General features: G+C 42.7%; 3 protein-coding genes across 5 annotated transcripts; 1 reads left to right on the top strand and 2 right to left on the bottom strand.

The window, feature by feature from the left end:
- Positions 1 to 198: 198 nt before the first annotated feature.
- LOC124297148 (tryptophan 5-hydroxylase 1) lies at positions 199 to 7769 on the bottom strand. 2 transcript variants are annotated; one of them, XM_046747847.1, is made up of 12 exons: positions 7032 to 7769; positions 6846 to 6950; positions 4956 to 5169; positions 4408 to 4511; positions 4043 to 4110; positions 3912 to 3962; positions 3148 to 3246; positions 2798 to 2844; positions 2332 to 2467; positions 2100 to 2226; positions 1470 to 1699; positions 199 to 1398 (listed from the first exon to the last, which is right to left on the bottom strand). In XM_046747847.1, exons 1-12 carry the CDS (start codon positions 7128 to 7130, stop codon positions 1044 to 1046), a joined length of 1635 nt encoding a protein of 544 aa, XP_046603803.1. In that variant the 5' UTR covers positions 7131 to 7769; the 3' UTR covers positions 199 to 1043. The 2 variants fall into 2 exon arrangements, with proteins under 2 accessions (XP_046603803.1, XP_046603804.1); XM_046747848.1 differs by lacking the exons at positions 6846 to 6950; positions 7032 to 7769 and adding an exon at positions 6422 to 6600.
- Positions 7770 to 9864: 2095 nt separating this feature from the next.
- LOC124297150 (JNK-interacting protein 1) lies at positions 9865 to 16138 on the top strand. 2 transcript variants are annotated; one of them, XM_046747853.1, is made up of 8 exons: positions 9865 to 10008; positions 11234 to 11443; positions 11650 to 11870; positions 12582 to 12854; positions 12978 to 13130; positions 13192 to 13475; positions 13635 to 13813; positions 13905 to 16138. In XM_046747853.1, the coding sequence occupies exons 1-8, from the start codon at positions 9926 to 9928 to the stop codon at positions 13975 to 13977; spliced, it is 1476 nt and encodes a 491-aa protein (XP_046603809.1). In that variant the 5' UTR covers positions 9865 to 9925; the 3' UTR covers positions 13978 to 16138. The 2 variants fall into 2 exon arrangements, with proteins under 2 accessions (XP_046603809.1, XP_046603808.1); XM_046747852.1 differs by having other exon boundaries at positions 11629 to 11870.
- A 382-nt stretch (positions 16139 to 16520) lies between these two features.
- Positions 16521 to 17985, bottom strand: LOC124297152 (transmembrane protein 223). Its single transcript, XM_046747855.1, has 3 exons — positions 17409 to 17985; positions 17187 to 17329; positions 16521 to 16767 (listed from the first exon to the last, which is right to left on the bottom strand). The coding sequence occupies exons 1-3, from the start codon at positions 17914 to 17916 to the stop codon at positions 16618 to 16620; spliced, it is 801 nt and encodes a 266-aa protein (XP_046603811.1). The 5' UTR covers positions 17917 to 17985; the 3' UTR covers positions 16521 to 16617.
- Positions 17986 to 18755: the final 770 nt, after the last annotated feature.

The raw sequence follows: 18755 nt of genomic DNA, 5'->3' as shown, positions 1-18755 counted from the left end.
TGAAGGCAACAACGGAGTTGTCTAACAGTAAATCATTTGTCGAAAGAAAAATGATTAGATAAATGTATACTGTTCGATCGGATGATTATTTTTGCTGTTTATTTTCCGAAAACTGGTGGATGATGAAAATAGATGTTATAATATATGAAGAAATAAAGGAAATAAAGAAAATAATAAACGAACTTAACTTACATGAAGTTGGTTGCAAGTCGAACTGACAGTATTTATTGGAAAGCACACAACACATATTTCGTAAACTTTGCATATTATGTAGAGTAAACTGATTTCATTCTTAATTCTTACACACAAAGTGACTATCGGTGCCTATGATTCTTAACTCACTCGTTGCTAGATGAATATCCATTTTCAATGATTCAAAAATACCGTCTCATCGTCGCACGAGTTGCACTACGTAATATTCGATTGGAGGAAGAAAAATTGACACATTAATAACTCTTCATTCTTGTAATGGTCTAAAAGATCTAATTTTGTTTTTAATCGATGACCCCTTGATGCTCGGTACGAAAATAACAGAATATACGTTTTTCCGACATTTTTGAGCGTACAACGAATAGAAATAACGAAATGAAAATTATTTCCACACTGAAACCCATTGCATTTATTACTAAATAGTTTACTACATCGCGACTCTATTAACGCCTGATTCATGGATACAACGATATTGTTCGATATACATGTAATAACACACGTCTGATTTATTTATCATCAGACATAGAGATTCGTTTGTATGCAGTGGTGCCATTTTTTTCTACGCTGTTATAACATATGGAATTTTTCATCAATGATCGGACATCGATTCGATCTTGAGGAACGTATGATTCTAGCACTCTAACTTTGACAATCTGCCCGGTCGTGTTTCGAAAATCGACGAAAAACTCCAGATACTATCATAACTTACAATTATACGCAATATATTTATGCATTATAGAATTAGCTCAAAGCGCTGACATGTGAAATAAATAATACATCAATCAGACACGAATAAAATTGTCAACGGGCTGCAGTGAGTATGGAAAGGTCGCTTAGCGTTGCCGCGAAGCAAGGTTCAGATGCGGGTGAAACTCGGCGTCGGTTTCATTCTGATCATCCCGGCCTCCTCGAGACTCGTCGACGTTGGGGCTCCTGTCGTCCTCATCGCTATCGGATGATTCTTGGGGAACGTCGATCCCCTGGGTGAGAAGACTGGTGATCCTCTCGACGTCGACCGTCTCGTCTTGTTCGTGAATCTTGCGCAAAGCATTCGAGACGATGCAGAGGTCGCCGCGCAGTTCGCTGACGAGAGCCGTGATCTTCTGCGCATCCGTCAAAACCTCGACGGACTGAGTGTAGGGGTTGTAACGTAGGCCGAACGGGCGTTGGATCTGATTAGCGAAGGCTCTGAAAAACGGGAATAAAACTTGTCTTTCTCACAGCTAGGTTCCTCGCTCGGGTTACCCGCGGCGTCATACCTCATCTTCTCCTTCGCTTCCTCGATGCTCTCCGTGTAGTAATAGGCGTTCTGAAAGGCCGTTATGATGCATTCCTGCTTGCAAGTAACGTCCGGCTCGAATCTGAAGGTTTTTTCGGGGGTGCTAACGGCGTGCCTCAGCTCCGCTACGGAGGACAGAAGCCCCGCACCGTAAACGCGGAGAGTGCCGTCCTGTTTACACAAGCCGAACTCGACCGTGAAGAAGTAGAGCTGCGAATCAAAACGTGACACTTTCTATTCCTTTTCGGCACGTACTGTATTGTGCACACCGCCGCAACTTGACGGATACAAGAGAAAAAAAAAACACTGCACAAAGATGAACTGACTTAATGGAACAGAGCATCGATCAATGATGCCGCATATTGCAAAGTCGGTGCGTCATTTATCTTGGTGAAACGATTGATCTCCGTGTTGACAGGTACGCGAGTCGTAATTAATTCTACAACGAAGAATCCGATCTATTGTTTTACGGACACAAGATCCACGCTCCAAGTTTTGCAGGCATCAAACGAGCGGTTCAAGGCTATCATAGACTTGTACTATGTGCTACTGTGCATAGTGTTATTATCGTTATCCTGTGGTTCACTGAAAATTGAATGAAACTGCTCACGGTTGCTAGCTTGTCGATGTCCTCGTCGGCAGCTCCAAGTGACGCCAGACCGAGTTCCTGGGAAAATTGGGCGAAGCTTGGGTTAGCGAGGAGTGGCATGTGTCCTAAAAGTTCGTGGCAGCAATCCCTACGATACAAAAATGAGAGGAAAAAGAAGTCGGATTAATTGGTAAGGTTCGTCACCAGGACATTTTCTTGATTGGACCAGAGACGAAAAACGGAGAGTTCTTACGGTTCTGGGGTGTAAAAGGGGTCCGAAGAGTGCCTGATGTACTGAGTGCAATGAAAGACTCGGAATGCTAAACCAGCCAAAAAATCTCTCGGCGAAAGATATCCCGCAACTGGGCGTAGTTGAAACCCAGTCATTCCTGAAAATAACGTAAAATAGCCACGTAGTATAAATAGTAGATTGTATCGAAAAAATCGACAATTTTTGTTTTTTAAATACACGTCGAAAATATATTCGAAATTCTTTTTTATTAAACTTTTGAATTTTATAACTCGTCAACGCATTAGTATACTGCTAAAACCGGAACGTATTTATCTAGGGTATCGAACGCTCTACGAAAAAGCTCTGTTGTCATTTTATGACAAATCTCCTCTTTCAAAAATTATTCAAGATCCTTTGTTGACCTTTGACCCAATGACCGATAGGTAATCGCTATAATAAATCGGGTTCCTAGGCGAACACAACTCACGTTTCAGGAAGACGTTGATATCCTGGAGCTGCGGTATGTTGTCCTCTCTGAGAGATGGTAAAGAAATCATTCAAAATACAACACTCACAGGGGTTTGATCGTGAAGCTACTTAATTAAATATGAAAAGCAGTGACTAATTTGTTTCAGAATATAGCGTAAGGTGAATTTCCCAGCCAATATGAAAAAAACGAAATTTTCAGCTGTCAAGGATTGAACATGAAACGAGCGTCTCAAGGTGGTCACAGGCTTCAACTATGTGCTACTGTGTATTTCCTCCTTGAACAACCTTTCCGTACAATCAATTCGAAGTATGTGCAGGAATGAAAAGAATAAAAATGTTTGATCTTACCTGTAACCACAATACTTGACCAGCTTCGGCCAGTTTTCTAGATACTCCTTGCAGGCATGTTTCAAGTAAAGTTGGTGCAGCTCGCAAAATACCGTGCCCCTGAAATTTCACAGTTTACGAATTATCAAATAAACATGTATTATAAAGACAATATTGTGATCCAATAGCCACGGAGCGGTCTGGCCGAGAAGATATCTGCCAAAAGCTACAATGGTAGAAAGTCGGAGTATAACCGAATAACGAAATACGCGTCGTCGGCTGATTTAATCAAGACGAGAATCAAGTGTGAACGTCCTTACAAGAAAAACGCTTTTACGGATCTGCAACCCTTCGAGCAAACTCCCGTATTTTCCCTCGCGTTTCTTGATTGAACGCGCGGATGAAATCAGGGCAATTAAGGAAGCATTCAGTGAGAACTTGAATCTCCCATCCGTAGTGTTATACCTACCTCGATATACCCTTCGGCCTCTGTGCTCGTCGAACAAACGGCTTGTGCAGTTACCATAGATACAATGAAACTAGTCGTGAATTGAAGAGATGTAATTTCCGCGGTACCCGGACAAAGTCGAAGAACGTAGAAAAAGATTTGATTGGTCTCGTCGCGGAAGAAGCACGTAAACGGGTGAAAACTCGGCGAGTTTTACTATACTGCCAAGTTTGCGAACTTTTTACGGTTCGGCTTCCTCGCAAAGATCACGTTCTTTCACAATCCGTTGTTAGCCCAATTTCTTCACCCACATGCAAACCAAGAATTTCACACTCACCAAGTCTTGATTTCTTCCGCAGTGTATTGCACCTTCGGGATCGGCTGTCCACTTGGAGAACAGACAAAGCGGTTAAGAGAGGAAATTTGGAATGCAGATTATAAAAAAGTTTCAACTCCGTCACCACTTACTGTTTGTAACTATTGGCGATTTCAGCGAATGTTTCCCGGCGCCTTCGGTATACTGGATCTTTGAATCCCTAGGACGGGGGACCGTGATTATATTAATTGAGTGCATGAAGCGATTTAGAGTCACAAATATTTCTTGTTACGCAGGCTCTTTCTTTTTGTCAAATTTACAAAAAGCACTCGCAGTTACGGAAGAGAATCTCCTAAATGGTTCAGGAACGGAGAAATATTTCTGTTGCGTAATTTGAGACCGAGTGGGTACTGTAACTCATTCGATCTAACCCCATTCCGCAAATGGGCGAACTCGACGTTGTACAAATAGCATGGATAGACGAAAATAGTTTCTGTATGTAAGCAGATGAACTCACTGGGTGATCAGCATCCAAATCGGAGCCGTACATCAGCACCTTTTGAGCTTGATCAAGGTCAGCGATCTTGCGCGGAAACCACGGCATGTCGACCTCACTGAAATCTGAAAGGACCTCAAATTCGCATGAAAAATTAATTATCGAAGCGGGGAAAAACCGATTCCGATCCGCGCATTACCGAAACCGCAGTTGATTTCATGCCTTGAATATTGATCATTTTTAATATCTTGAGAAACCGTTGTTTCACTATACAGAAATAAAATTGGTGCAACTTTTACGCGTCTCGTGACGAAGTTTATTTTTCAAGGGAACTTCTGTCATATATATATATATATATATATATATATATATATATATATATATATATATATATATATATATAACTCCCGAAAAGATGTATGGACGCAAGTCCCGAAGGGAAAATGAAAGTAGTAATCAGAGTCGTGAATCAATGCCAAATATGGGGATCAATACGCGATCAATTATCAAATTCTAACACGAATAGTGAGACAGGGAAGGTTACATCGACGCCATGAGAATCGACTGACCGAAGCTCGGGGCAGCCGACAAGGTTGGCGGCTGAGGAATATTTCCTGTTTGTTCGTATTGGGCCAGATTTATCGCGGCCACCTCCCGACTCAACATCCTCATGAGCTGCTCCATCCTTTTTCCGTCGCACTCGACGTCGACCAGAATTTCGTACTCGGGACCGCGTTGCGCCGATCGACGGGACTCAATGTGGACAACGTTGACGCCTAGGTCCTGAACAGAAGTGAATGTGAATTTCAAACGGAATCCAATCTACGATCTAACGGCCCGGCCGGTCTGTTTTAATTGGAGCCTTGCGCAAAACAGTACCATTTCGTAATACCCGGTTTGGCGGTTCTTTCTGACAAACGAACAACCTCAGTCCGCGATCGCGCGATACAGATATTTCACGCATGCCGCACGTTAACCTAGGAATAAAATGCGCTGTGCGTTGAGCATCGAGTGTAGAAACCATTTGCTGTCTTGTTCTACTCGGGTTTTCAAGGAGAACGGCTCGAAACCTCCGGACTGACGGACACGTTATTTCTAGGCGGTCAAGGGCGGCATGCGTTCATTTTATTCACTGAACATCAAGATAGGGATAGATGTTCTTTTTTCCTTTTTTTTTTTTTTTGGCTAAGGTCTTTCGTTACTCGTTTAATGAAAGTAGTCAATGGAATTTGCGGAGTCACGAGTTCTTGTCCCAATACCGAAGCAGCGACAAATATGCAATAGTTATATCAAAGGCTGCACTTATAAGTACAAGCATCAAGACTAATTTGGATAGAAAAAAAAAAAAAAATGGCTCGTACCTAATGTTATAAAAGTCCGTTAACACTTCATTTCTTAATATTGACGTACTCTCAAGGATTTTCATTGAAATTATTATTACTTTTAGCCCGAGTCGGATTAGCGCAAGAACGAATTCATGAAAAAAAAGCTTTTGGTTCGTAATCTCGAAATTGTGCATCCGGCTCGCATGTGTTATCTGAATTTCACCTCAGTTTAAAAGATGTTGTTCCGAGATATCGTGCTCGCGGCGTGTATCTTAATTTCTGCAATGCCGAACGGAGTTGAACGCGTATATTCACTAGAATGTACACGCGTATGTTGAATTACGAGATTTCCGATGTAAAAATAGAATTTTTATCACAACTCGTTACGGCCCCGCTGTTAACGGTGTTCCAAACGTAGGGTAATGTTAAATGTGCCAAATCGAATAGAGAAATAATACTCGACTGATAGAAATCTATGGCAGAAATCAGTTAACCACATCCCACTATGACATTTGCGCAAGTAATATCTCTCGACTCTGCACTCAGACTTTTGGTTAATTAATGGGGTGAAAAGTGAAACACCGGTGAATTTGGTTTTCGTCGACTTTACACGCGATACTTGATAGCATTCCATTTTCACTTCCCACGCTATAAAGCGTCGGAAATTAGCCTAATACCGTGAGTAGAATAAAGAAACTAGTGTATGTTACCGTCTCCGATGCACGAGGACGCCTTTATTGCACATGATCTTGTTGTTATTTCCGTGCAGCAAGACACGTGTCATCGAGTGAGTAACTTGAAATGTTGCTCAAGACTGGACCGTTATGTCACGAGCAGTGAGCGTGAGTGTCGTGTCACGCAATCCGAAGAACTGTTCCGACGCAACGATTTTCCCGCGCTCCTACCGGTCACCTATCGTTTCTTTAAAAGGTGGGACTGGTTCCCAGAGGGGGAAATTATCATGTGGAATCACTCTACTCCTGCTTCTCCTCCGTCTCCACTTGCCTATCCTCCAATCGAATAAAGTTGGTTTCGCTGCCGAGATTCGACGTGTTCAAGAAGAAAGAATCTAGGATCCTTATTTGTTCGGCTGCGGTATACGTACTTGATTCGATCAGCGGGCAAGCAGCTTACCTGGAAAACTTGCAACGCTCGAGCTAAGCCTCCAACTTGATTCTTCAGTGAGAAGATTACCGAATTTTTATTCTCCTCACTTGCGTCCCGCTCAGTCATCGGGACCTGGACACGTATAATCGGATCAGAAGATCGTTCATTTCTGAGGATCAACGGTCGCCTTCGTCACCGATTTCATGTACTCACGTCTGGAACCTTGTGCATCGGGCTTCCCTCTTTGATGGCCCACTCTTGGCCTCTTCTGTAGAGCCACATTCCCAGAAGACCTTTTCCAGAACCGCTCATAACTGTTGCGTATTTACGTAGGGATTTTATTTGAAATCCGCAGCCGCCGCAAGGCTCAGGAAAGAAAAATTTCACGTGTTCTTAATCGGAGATCTTCGATTTTACTTGGATAAACACGTCTCGGTAAAGAACGCAACGCAGGTTCAACCTCACTCTTGGATGATGCTTCTATCTCTCTTGCGGAAGGACCGACAGTGTTCACCCTGCAGCCGATTCCGGTCTTCTTAAGCTTTTCACCCCTCCGCCGTGGCGTCCTCGCTCCCTGTCTTCGTCCAACATCGGCTCCCGATTGGTCCCTGAGCAAGGGGATGACGGGCAACTATTGGCAGAGACGGTTTTCTATAGGAGTACGGGGATTATGGGGGTGGTTCGTTCTTGCTCCTGAGGACGCTATCCTCCCTCTTTCCCGGTCCTTCCGGCAAACTTGCGGCGAGACCCTGTATAATCTCTGACGTCCTTGAATTCTGACCTCTATCCTCACCTCTTGAGAATATTCACGACGAATTACGGAAACAGTTGAAACAATGAGAAGTGTAACTTTGATTGTTGGAGAAATAATAGATTGTTAAAAATTAGCAGTATGTCGAGTTTGTATTATCGAACAGCTTTAATTAATTTCGAACACAGGTACTAGAAAATCTGTTAAATTTAACCGAGTTCAGACAGATTATCTGTTCGTTTGCTGCAGAAGACGTTTTCATAAAATGCACGACCAAGTTACGTCAATTCGTTTACAAATGAGTTACTAATTGGATTCGTCGTGTACGGGACCATTGTTGATGCACATCTGGCATGGCTTATAAACCGAGCAGTATCATAACGCTGCAAGATAGTATTTAATTTCGCAGACACGGACCGTTACACACTCACTCTTTTGTCCGTGAAAACGTGAACTTTCGTAACTCCAGAGCAGCAGTCCGGATCGAACCAGACGAACAATTAATCATTGCACATAATATGTCCATGGACGAATAATGTAGACGACGGAACGATTATCGTCTGATCGGCAAGAAATATACCACGTATCCTTCTGCTGTCACGATGTTGCGTACGTTACGTAGACTTGACTTACGTATTCGACGGGAGTACGTCGTAATTTGTCGAGAAAAGAAAAAAAAAAAAGAAAATGCATCAGACGGTACGACACTGTGCTCTAAAATTGCGAGGTTGGTCTTCTGGATGAATGTGTGTTTAGTATGAGAAAATGCTGGGGAACGAGAGTAGGAGAACGGAAAGCAAATGAGAAAAGGAGAGACAATGCTTAACAAAAGCCCGAACCCACTTCTCTACCCTAGCGAGTCCTATCGGTTCTCACCGCTTCTCCACAAAGCAGATGCAGCACATTATCCAGCCAGCCCATCACTTACCACTATCAGCTACTATCCAGAGGCAGTCGAGGTGGCCGAGTTGTACCGGGTGTTTCGCTTGGTTTTGCAATAGAAGAATAACGACCTTACAGACCTACCTTGCTGCTAGAACGCACTTCATCCATATGGTGCATCGAAAGGAACGGTGACGTAAATACATGCCGATTAAAAATGGTCAGCAGGGCAGAAGCGTCATAGACGAAGTTCGCAAGCGACATCCAGTGGCCTGATTATCGGGGGATTTGAGGTGACAGACGCCTGTACCAGACTTTGGCTCACCCGTGGTCTGGGGTGTGGGCGATAGTCGCAGGCTACACTGCGTATATCTCTGGAAGTGTCTGTTTCACCTTGCTTCAATTACTTACGGCCCGCATCCATCGGGGAGCGTCTCATTCGCTGAGCGAACGGCAAGACCGGGTCCAGATGAATGGCGATGCTCGGACCGTCTGCCGGCATCGGAGATCGGTTTACTGCTTCTGCCCACTTCGTCGAGTGTTATGTTAAGGGTGGCCCAGTACCGGCCCTGTGGTTATCACTCGATGTCGGTAGCTGGAAACTCTGAGATATGACTACATGTACTTCGATAAGCATGATGAATCCGCATAAATTTTTATACGATAAAGAAAATTGCGTGAAGTCTTTTCAGGCTCGTTGTAACAGGTAGACGGAGGTCGTACGCGATTCGGTACAAGGTTTCTCTCAGGCAATATAGTACTCGTTGAGAGCGGGGAGTTTTATTCATGGAACGAAAGTGGAGAGGAGTCTCCTGGTTATTTAAAGAGAGCTTCGATTCGAACTAGCGTTTGCAAAGCCGGTGGGAGGCAAATGGTTAGGCGCAAGATGATGGGCATTCGGTGTTGGCAAACACTAGGATCCTTTCAACGACGTTCCTCGGCACGAATGATGGGACGGAGGTATGCTGAAGAAACGAAGGCGGAAGCCAGCCGAAAATTAAAAAGCGTACGAAAGGTGAGACCACTCAATTTCGAGGTGCTTCATTGGCCGAATTAGGGGAAGGACCTTGTCAAACCGCATTAGTTGTACAAGGTAGTCATCGTTGAACGCGTCAACATCGGTATCCGTATTGTAGGTACTTCTCACGATCGTTAACAACAGCGGTTTAGCCAAATTTTCTCTAGGTATAATCAATGCCACCAGTGTCCGAACTCTTGCAATTATTTGCTTGGATTTGATGCAAGTGGTTCACGGGTGACGGGACGGCGTTTACGCGCTGCATCACACGAGTAGAAGTTTCGTATTTCGTTCATCCCTCTGCGCCCCCATATTCGTTTTTCATCTCGAGGCTCGCTCGAGGGGTGCGCGCGTCACGTTGCGTCCAGGAATCAATAGGTTTGCGACGCGTGCGCCGCCTTCGTCCGGCCCGGTCGCCTCCGCCGTCGGCCGCCTCCACGGACCGACCTTTCAAGAATGGCTGATTCAGAGTTTGAAGAATTCCGGCATTACTTTGAGAGACTGCCTCAACATCTCAAGGCACCGATATCAAATTACACGTGAGTAATTTTATCAGTTATCTTTCCATCCGTGGTGGATTTTACTGTGGAGGAAAACACTTGACACGTTGAAGCCGCTCGCGTTGATGATGAAGCACCCTGACATGCGACATCGTTTTCACTATCCTTGTCAACGTTAATGGGTCTATAGGGCACGGTGATATTTATAAATAACGTCACAATCATCATCGATCAATGGTTTGTTGGGGCGATCGACGGTTGTCAATAAACACGGGGTGCAATTTACAGAATGAGTAAAAAATTCGTCGATGCAGCGTAAATAATGACAGGGAAAACTGTTCCAATAGAAGAAATATAACTACATCATCCTGGTCGACAAAATCTTTCTGACCATTTGGTACAACTTGTGGTTTGCCGAGCCTTAGTGAACTGCAGTTTACGAGTATGCATACATATTGTATACAAATGGATTCTCAGACATTTCTCATGGCAACTGTAAAATTTCGTATTCCTTGTATTCTGCCAGCCTTATTTCAACTCAAATTTCATCCAATAACGTCTTTTTAATGTTCCGCAACCCAGGTAGAGGGGGTGAATCAAGAGATGTGGTTTCAATGTACTTCAGGAGTTTCAATCGATACCCGAAACACTGTAATTGAAACCAAAACTATTGACATGTCATGCAGGAGGGGGGGGGGGGGAGGTAAAATCACCAGCCGTGATATTGAAGCGGAATGTTCATGGTCGGTAAATCATATGAACCATAAACGAGCCGTCCAAGATCATTAGTATATAAAAAATATTTTAGGAGCGTATTACAAATATCGTTGAAACCCGATGTGCTCCCAGACTTAGGGTTTCAGTTTACCACAAGAGCATGGTGGTCAGAAACTTCATCTGCGCATTGGAAAAACGGAGTAAGTATAGACGTTTCGTGCGCTCTAGTAAAAATCAATGGCTGGCTATGTGATCAAACGTTTATAAACTATTCTTCGACGAGGTCTGGTACATAAATGTCCTTCCGTACGGTATTCAAACTTTGAGGTCGGCGTGGTGAATTTTTTTTGGTAATCAATAGCATCTTAGGGAAGAAAACGTACGCGCTTCGACAGCTTCTCTTTCAACGAGCACTTTCGGACCAAAGACCGATGAATCGAAGGAGAGAGCTTACTAATCTGGAATCTAGTATTAAGCATATGACGTGAGGTAGAAGAGTGAAATTTATGAATGAGCGTTACTTGTTTCGTCTTTCATCTCGCGACAGACTGGTCCACGATGTCATGGTCGACGATTCACCGACGTCCTCGCAGGGCAGCGACGGAGACGTCGGTCAGAATGGTGCAGCCGTGGACTCGGAGGACGACGAGGTTGTCGCGCTTATTCATCGTCACGGAAACCACAGCGAGCAGAGCTCAGGAGACGACGACGAAGAGCTAGACCACCACTGTTCCATCGTAGCTGACAGCGACTTTAGGTATGGCAAGTGCACTTTCCTCGCATCTCATCTTTGCGTGGGTTCTCGCTCATACGAACGGCAGGCGAGTCCGAACCCGCGTAGCTATGAGTCTGTTTATAAGATCGACTCTCGATGGGAGGTTAGAAGATTTCAATGGCATGTGAGTAGACTAGTGACAAGGACACTGCGTTGGGTGACATTAGCTTGTTCGGTGGACTGAGCAGTAGGAGGCGATCGGTTTCCGGGGCTGGAGGAGGACAAGGAAGATCGGAAGGTGGAGGCTGCGGCAGGGAGAGTGTAATCAGTGACGTAGGTGACTCCTGCTCGAGCCTCAGCTCCTGGCCCACTCCGGAACACGTGCCGTCAAATCGTAGCGGAAGCGGGTGCACCGCAAGCGGCGAACGCAGGCGGAGACGACTTCCGGAGATTCCAAAGACGAAAAAATGTAAGCATTGCCAGTTCTACGTAATTCACATCGGTTGACACGTGACGACGAGTAAACGTGCTCACGGTGTATTGTTGAAATTTGTATTTCCATCGGTTCTCCCGAGCAAAGAAAAAGTAACGAGACTCGGGAGATTATGCCGATGTTGTCGTCGTAACTTGATCTCCGTCGATCGCCATTTGCGTGAAACATTAGCAGTCTCTGATCACAAATCATGTGTGACGAAAGGAAATAGAGGCTTTTGCTGTATGAGGTTGACATAATTAACCGCAAAATAGACAAGCGTACAGAAAATAACCGCCAGAAAGAGAGCAAAAGGAAACAAAAAGAAAACTGCTGTATGTAACGAATCAGTTCTAGTCTCGATCTTCGGAGAATTCAGTCGTTACTTACCTTTATTTCTTAGATTATTCGAAATAAACTCGGTGGAAAATAATAGTCGTACTCACCGAATGCTACAAAGACACGGTTTATGAAAAGAGAATCTTCTGCAATTCCAATCATCATGCATTACTCTTGTGTCTACAACAGGGGTGAGTTTCACAGTCGTAAAAGCTCTATGTTTCCTTGAAAATTGATTGAATCGTGAAAACATAACGGTATACATTAAGAAAATCGTTAGTTTAAAGTGAAAAGAAATATCGTGCTCGTAAATGTGGAACCTGGAGAATTTCCTTGAGTTATGAACGTATATGTATAACTAATTGACAGCCGTGTCGATGTGCCATTCGTCTCTTCACTCGTCTCCGTCGCTCGCCGACGAGCTGGGGGCGGCAACGTCAACGGCGGGACGGCCGCATCTCGTTCTGAGGAAGTATCATCCGCGTCTCCGTCATGAGGATAGTTCCCCGGACAGCGAGAGAATGACGACGGACAGTGGCCACTCCACCGCTCATTCCCCAGACAACGGGCCCAAGAGTGTGTCTCCAATTCCGTGCAGTACCGTACAGAATACGAACTCAGTCTCGCCGAGCAGCACGCCAGGTGAACGCAGAAAAAAAAAAGCAGAAAATAAGTAGCAGAATTATTAAAGCTTCGATTAGTATCCAAATCTACGGTGGTTGTAAAAACAATACCTTATTCGTATTGAAAATTTGCTCCCTCCAGGTAGCGGTGGAGTTCCTTTCACGCAGCTGGAACTACTGGAGGCGACTCATCGCGGGCTGCACAAGTTTGTGCCGCGACATCACGACGAAATCGACTTAGAGATCGGGGACCCGATATACGTGCAGAAGGAGGCTGACGATCTTTGGTGCGAAGGTATGAAACTCCGGTGGCAGAATTGTCTTCGATAAGCAGAGTGAGCCTCCTCTCGTTTCAGGTGTGAACCTGAGGACTGGCAGACAAGGTATCTTCCCTTCGGCTTACGCGGTGGACATGGACTACAGCGACTTCGATCCTTCGGCTCCGAAGGTGAAACGGGAACGATACCTACTGGGATACCTCGGATCGGTGGAGACTCTTGCTCACAAAGGAACGGGCGTCGTCTGCCAAGCCGTTCGCAGAATCGTCGGTGCCCCGAGTCAGGAATCGCCCGCGTCTCAGAGTTGCATTCTAGAAGTGTCTGACCAGGGTTTGCGGATGGTCGACCGGAGCAAACCGCAGGTAATGGCAGGGGAGTATTTTTCAACGATTTTCGAAAGCCACCGTCTTCGACGGAGAAGTTTTCGTTTCACGAAAGAAGAACCACAGCTCTGTAGCCCTTCGGTCCTAATTAGAACTCTCACGAACAATATGTTTCGTTTTTTTCTGTGGTCCCTGCAGAAAAATCGAGGCCCTTGCCACGACTACTTCTACTCGCTGAAGAACGTCTCGTTTTGCGCTTTTCATCCACGGGACCATCGCTATCTCGGATTCATAACGAAACATCCAACGCTCCAGAGGTTCGCCTGTCACGTATTTATTGGCCAAGAGTCGACGCGACCTGTTGCCGAAGCAGTTGGGTAAATAAAAACTATGTTGATATATTGCGTATGTTGCATGGTTTCTGCTTACGTAACGAGGAACGTGGATGTCTTGCGTCTTCTGTTGCAGGAGAGCCTTTCACCGGTTCTACACGAAATTCATCGAGACTGCTTTCCCCATAGAGGACATCTACATAGAGTAATGAATTGCTGAAATATAAGTTGCTGTTGACGCTGACGATCTCATTCCCTTGTAAATACCACCCCTTAGCTGATTTAGCCTTATATGTACTAAGTCTAAATCAAATGCCCAATATAAACAATTACGATAATAAAGAATCATTATTCGCATGGTAAAAAAACTGCGACGTGTTCAGCCTTTGCAGAAAATATTTCGCGCCGGTTCGCCTAAATACAAGAAAATACGTACGGTAACGTTAATTTTTCTTTCTGTAGCGGCTGTACACCCTCAGCGATTAAATTAGTTTTTCGTGGTATATCGTTTTCGCACGACGAAATGTATTATTCGAAGAGATTGAAAACTTTGAGAAAAATTGTTTTTAATATGTACTAAACTTCGCGCATTTATACATAGATATAATACAGTGACGATTGGGCGTTCGATTTTCACAATTGGTGTACTGATGGACTGTTGAGAACTCGCAAGGTGAGCCTTTCGATCAATTGCAAATTCTTACCAGAGATGATATTAATTATAATAATGAAAAAAAGCCTTAACATGACCACGGACGTGTGAAGTACGCAAGTGATGAGTTACACATACTTCAAATACCGATCCTTTCTGTGTCTTTTCAATGAGCTGCAAAATTTTTAAAACACTGACTCTGATTTCATTCTATCAATTAAGATAACGTAACCACTGTATTACTAATACTGTATAACGTGTATAAGACAGTGAATAATGTCAATTTGGAAATGAACTGATGAGGGGAGGACACGCACCCGGGATGGCTGGTTTCTTTGAAATTTGAACCGGTCAAATCAGATCGAATCTCGCTAGATCCGTATTTTTTTCCGAACAATGCGCGGTAGTTGCAAAAAAAATCATGTGGATCTAATCTGATCTAATGACAAAAAATCGTTCACTAGCTTTTTGACAGCTGTGAATACTAGTTACAGTACCTACATTCCAAATGAATTACTTTCTTCCGACAGAAGACTTGCATTTCATGAAATGAATATTGTGAAAAAACATGTTACAACAGCAATCTTTGTCAAACTGAATACAAGAATGAAATAAAGTAAATACCCTGCAATAATCTTGGGGAAATTGGGTTTTAGCGAAATCGTCTGGATTCTGGATACGTTGTAGATCTCCGTGAGCACGACCCTCTGCTATGAATAGTTTGGACGCTAAAAACCACCGTTGACGTCCCATGGAGACTTTTTTTCAGACTGCCAATATCTACAACTTATCAAAAATCCAGACGATTTCAATCAAAAACCGAATTACCATAAGATTATTGCGGGGTTCTTTCTTTATGTGACAACAACAAATGTTACCTACGCTTTATAAAATCACTTGTAACTTCGTCCTGATCCCATTTTCAGCAACTTCCAAAAATATTCAGATTCTCGTGCATAAACTGCGAACTTTCAGATAAACATGGTAAATTTCAAATCAAAGTTGATAACGATAGAATAACAACGAATATTTATGGAAAAGAGCGTTCTAGAGGATTTACCCTAATTGTAAAACAGATTTTACGGTTAGGAAAATTAGTTTCTTCTCGATTGATAATCCCTTGGGCCACACTTTTTCCCCGTGATAAGATACAATAAGAATGCGAGTATAAAAATTAATTCGTTCAAAATTGAAAGGTTAATAAACGTATTTCTGATAACGAGTAAAAGCTAGCGGGCTGGTACCTACTTGCAGAATTTTAGCATATCAGCTCATACAAACATTAAGATATCGAAATTACAGGAAAGTTGAAATTTCTCCCACGTATCACTTACTAATAATTGGTGGAATGGGCAATTATACGCATATATTTATGAAGGAGAACAGTATAAATTTTTAGACTGACGAAAAGGGATGCCATCTAAGTAAGTTTGGTATACGTGATTTTTCGGCAACCAGTGTCCATTGGTCAGGAAAAAAGTGCGGGTCTATAAATGAAATTCAGTTTTATTTCACCAGTTCGAATTTCAATAAAATTGGTCATCCTGGGTGCGTGTCATTTTCTTGTGAGTACGTTTAACTCATAATTATCGATATTGTCACGCGATTTATTGCAGGGAAACGGGAATGGAACAAATCAAATGGTTCTTTTACCGGCTTGTATAAGATTGAAATTACAAGTAGAACAAATGACATAATAAATGGATGATAAAATTTGATTAGCTTGTTATGCGGAAGAAAAAAAATGTGCCCAAACGTATACATTGTCATTAATACAACAATTAGTATAAACAACAGTTTGGAGTGGCAATGTAATAATCATTGTATACAGTCACCGTGTATTATAATTATCTAATAACGTAAGAGATAAAAGTATACATATGAGGGAATAAAATTATTCAACAAGTCTGAGGTTCGTTTTTGATCCAGATTGCAGGTGCTGGAAATACAATTAGATTTAGCTTCGCGTTTTTGCATAATATTAGCGGAAAATACTTACTTACCTGAGTGACTCGATATTTGTGGATTTATTGGAAATTTCCAACATCACTATTGAAAAACAATATCGGGACGAGTTTAAGTAACTACAAATCGTACAAATTGTTTTTCGTTATTTTAATAATAAATTTCAATTAAGTAAGTGACAAAGTTACATCTTTCAAACTTGGCAAGCCCTAATAGTTGAAAGCATCGTATCCTATATCGGTCTTTGCAGGCCGGCCGTGAAGTCGAAAAGTTTCGTATTCGTGAATCGCCCTCGCATGTCAAGAATGTAATGCATCATATCTCCTTTCACTTTTATCGGGAGGTGAACTTTTGCTTCGGCTCTGTTCAGCTTGCAACATACCTGTATAAATGAATTATTCGAAAATTAAAAATGATGTGTTTGGAAATGTAAAATATTTGTCAAGCCTGTGAATAATGGTGAAACAGTTTCACGGACTTTTGTCAACAAAACAAATTGTCCGTTATTTCTTTTACACAACGTCAAGCTTTACCGAATAGCTTATATGCTGTAGTAAGCTCCGTTTCATGAAATATTACAAACTTGGTAACTCAAAAAATATTTTCACAAATCTGCAAAGATTGAAGTTTTATTGAATTGCTCGTGGCGATTATACGATCTTCTGCTCATAAAGTAATGGTAATTTACTTCGCGTAAACTGCGTGAATAGCCGAGGCTATCAAGGGAAAGCGCGGCTCCAGGAACTCCCACACACACACATATATATATACGTATATGTATACATATATATATGTATATACCTTATCCAGGGGAACCGTCCTCGTCCTGGTCCCTCCAAACGGAGTGTGCGTAATGAAGGTGAGCTTATTTCCACCCTTGCGCAAGACGAGATATTTAACGGACTTCAATGTATGCATCCATGCAAACGCGAACATCGCGTACCCTGTGAATAATAAATAAAATCGATTATGGCGAACACAGGAAAAATTGTGAAATAAATTCGGTTGTAATAATTTAATTACCGATCAGAAATGTGCATACAGAGAGAATGATCCGAATCTTTTTTTCGCCAAAGTTGATACTCCTCCACCAGGGTAAATTATCGGCTTGGGATTTGCTTACAGGGGTATCCTTCAGCATGGTATAAATAAAGTGGGCCAAATATGTCCAAAATATTAATTGGGAAATAGCAAAAATGTTGAGGAGCTTAAACAGTTTTCTATTCTCGTTCTTGTACAGTATCGCGTCCGCTGACAAATTCGTGGGTATTTCGTATGGTTTGTTCGTTTGAACTTCCCGCGCCTGATTGAACGACGGGCCGCCTGACCGTGAAAACCGAGAAAACGACGCAAAACGGAAGCCCGGCGCAAACGTCCCGAGAAGTCGAAGGCTCGGCACCGTTAATTTACATCGAATTGCCTGCGACCCACCTTTCACACAAGGCCATGTCCATTGTCTCGCAACGCTCTGTCCCCGCAGCAATAAACTCTGCTTCGAAAATATCCCATCGGCTATCGCACATCCGAGCATCTTACGTAGGATCACGTGCGCGCGGACGACACTCACTTCAATATGGCGATGCGCTGTCGGCTTGCCGCGCATGCGCAAACGATAGAACCTACCCGATACACCTATAACGGCGGCTATTTATTTCTGCTTGCTTCTGCCTTGTTACGAATTACGAGAAAAGTTCAATATTTCTTACCTTATTTTCCTCCTCCCGCCGCGGAGTCGGTTCCTCAATTTTTTAATCGATCTATGATCTGCACGCACGTGGAACGAAACGGATGAAGTATCGCAATTATGACTATCGTAGATGTATTATGGCCTTTTAATTAATCATTTTCCTACATGTACATATTTCTTTCAGGCAGTATTATTTACAAAAGTGTTCCACCTCTACAAAGTCTCGATATTATTCAGTCTTGATATAATAACTATATTATATTATACGTTTACAATGATCCCTAATATTAATTTCAAAATTCCTTTTTTTTTTTTTTACTCGTTATATCATTATTGTTATTGTTATTATTATCAATTCGTAATCATTTATACAATATTTTTTTTTTTTAGCGTTATTAGTAAACCATCCAAGATGAACGATCCCGGCACAATATTATGTACATTAATATTTGTTTTTGATTCGAGCTCGAGCAAAAAAAAAATCAGTAATTCCGACTCTCAACAATCAAATATATCGGTGGATTCGAATGAACAATTATAACATGTCCAGAACATTCTCGGTACATTTCAAGGTTCAATATCTACACTTTCGCGATGACTTTGGAAAAGTCAAAACGGAATTTGATTGATCGTAATCTCGTCTAGTAACTTCTCGTTTCCATTTAAATCATAATCTATTCTGT

The sequence above is a fragment of the Neodiprion virginianus genome, chromosome 2 (assembly GCF_021901495.1).
Source record: "Neodiprion virginianus isolate iyNeoVirg1 chromosome 2, iyNeoVirg1.1, whole genome shotgun sequence".
NCBI lineage: Eukaryota > Metazoa > Arthropoda > Insecta > Hymenoptera > Diprionidae > Neodiprion > Neodiprion virginianus.
The sequence above is the reverse complement of the archived record's forward strand: the minus strand, read 5'-3'. Positions and strand labels throughout refer to the sequence as shown.

Coding starts and splice junctions, on each gene's coding strand:
- LOC124297150 (XM_046747852.1), top strand. CDS start 9,926: ATGGCTGATTCAGAGTTTGAAGAATTCCGGCATTACTTTGAGAGACTG. Junction 12,855..12,977: donor CTCGCCGAGCAGCACGCCAG/GTGAACGCAGAA, acceptor TGCTCCCTCCAG/GTAGCGGTGGAGTTCCTTTC. Junction 13,814..13,904: donor CCTGTTGCCGAAGCAGTTGG/GTAAATAAAAAC, acceptor CTTCTGTTGCAG/GAGAGCCTTTCACCGGTTCT.
- LOC124297148 (XM_046747847.1), bottom strand. CDS start 7,130: ATGAGCGGTTCTGGAAAAGGTCTTCTGGGAATGTGGCTCTACAGAAGA. Junction 4,111..4,407: donor ATTTGGATGCTGATCACCCA/GTGAGTTCATCT, acceptor CCCCCGTCCTAG/GGATTCAAAGATCCAGTATA. Junction 2,227..2,331: donor CCCTTTTACACCCCAGAACC/GTAAGAACTCTC, acceptor TTTGTATCGTAG/GGATTGCTGCCACGAACTTT.
- LOC124297152 (XM_046747855.1), bottom strand. CDS start 17,916: ATGCTCGGATGTGCGATAGCCGATGGGATATTTTCGAAGCAGAGTTTA. Junction 17,330..17,408: donor TGTATGCACATTTCTGATCG/GTAATTAAATTA, acceptor TATTATTCACAG/GGTACGCGATGTTCGCGTTT. Junction 16,768..17,186: donor GGACGGTTCCCCTGGATAAG/GTATATACATAT, acceptor TCATTTATACAG/GTATGTTGCAAGCTGAACAG.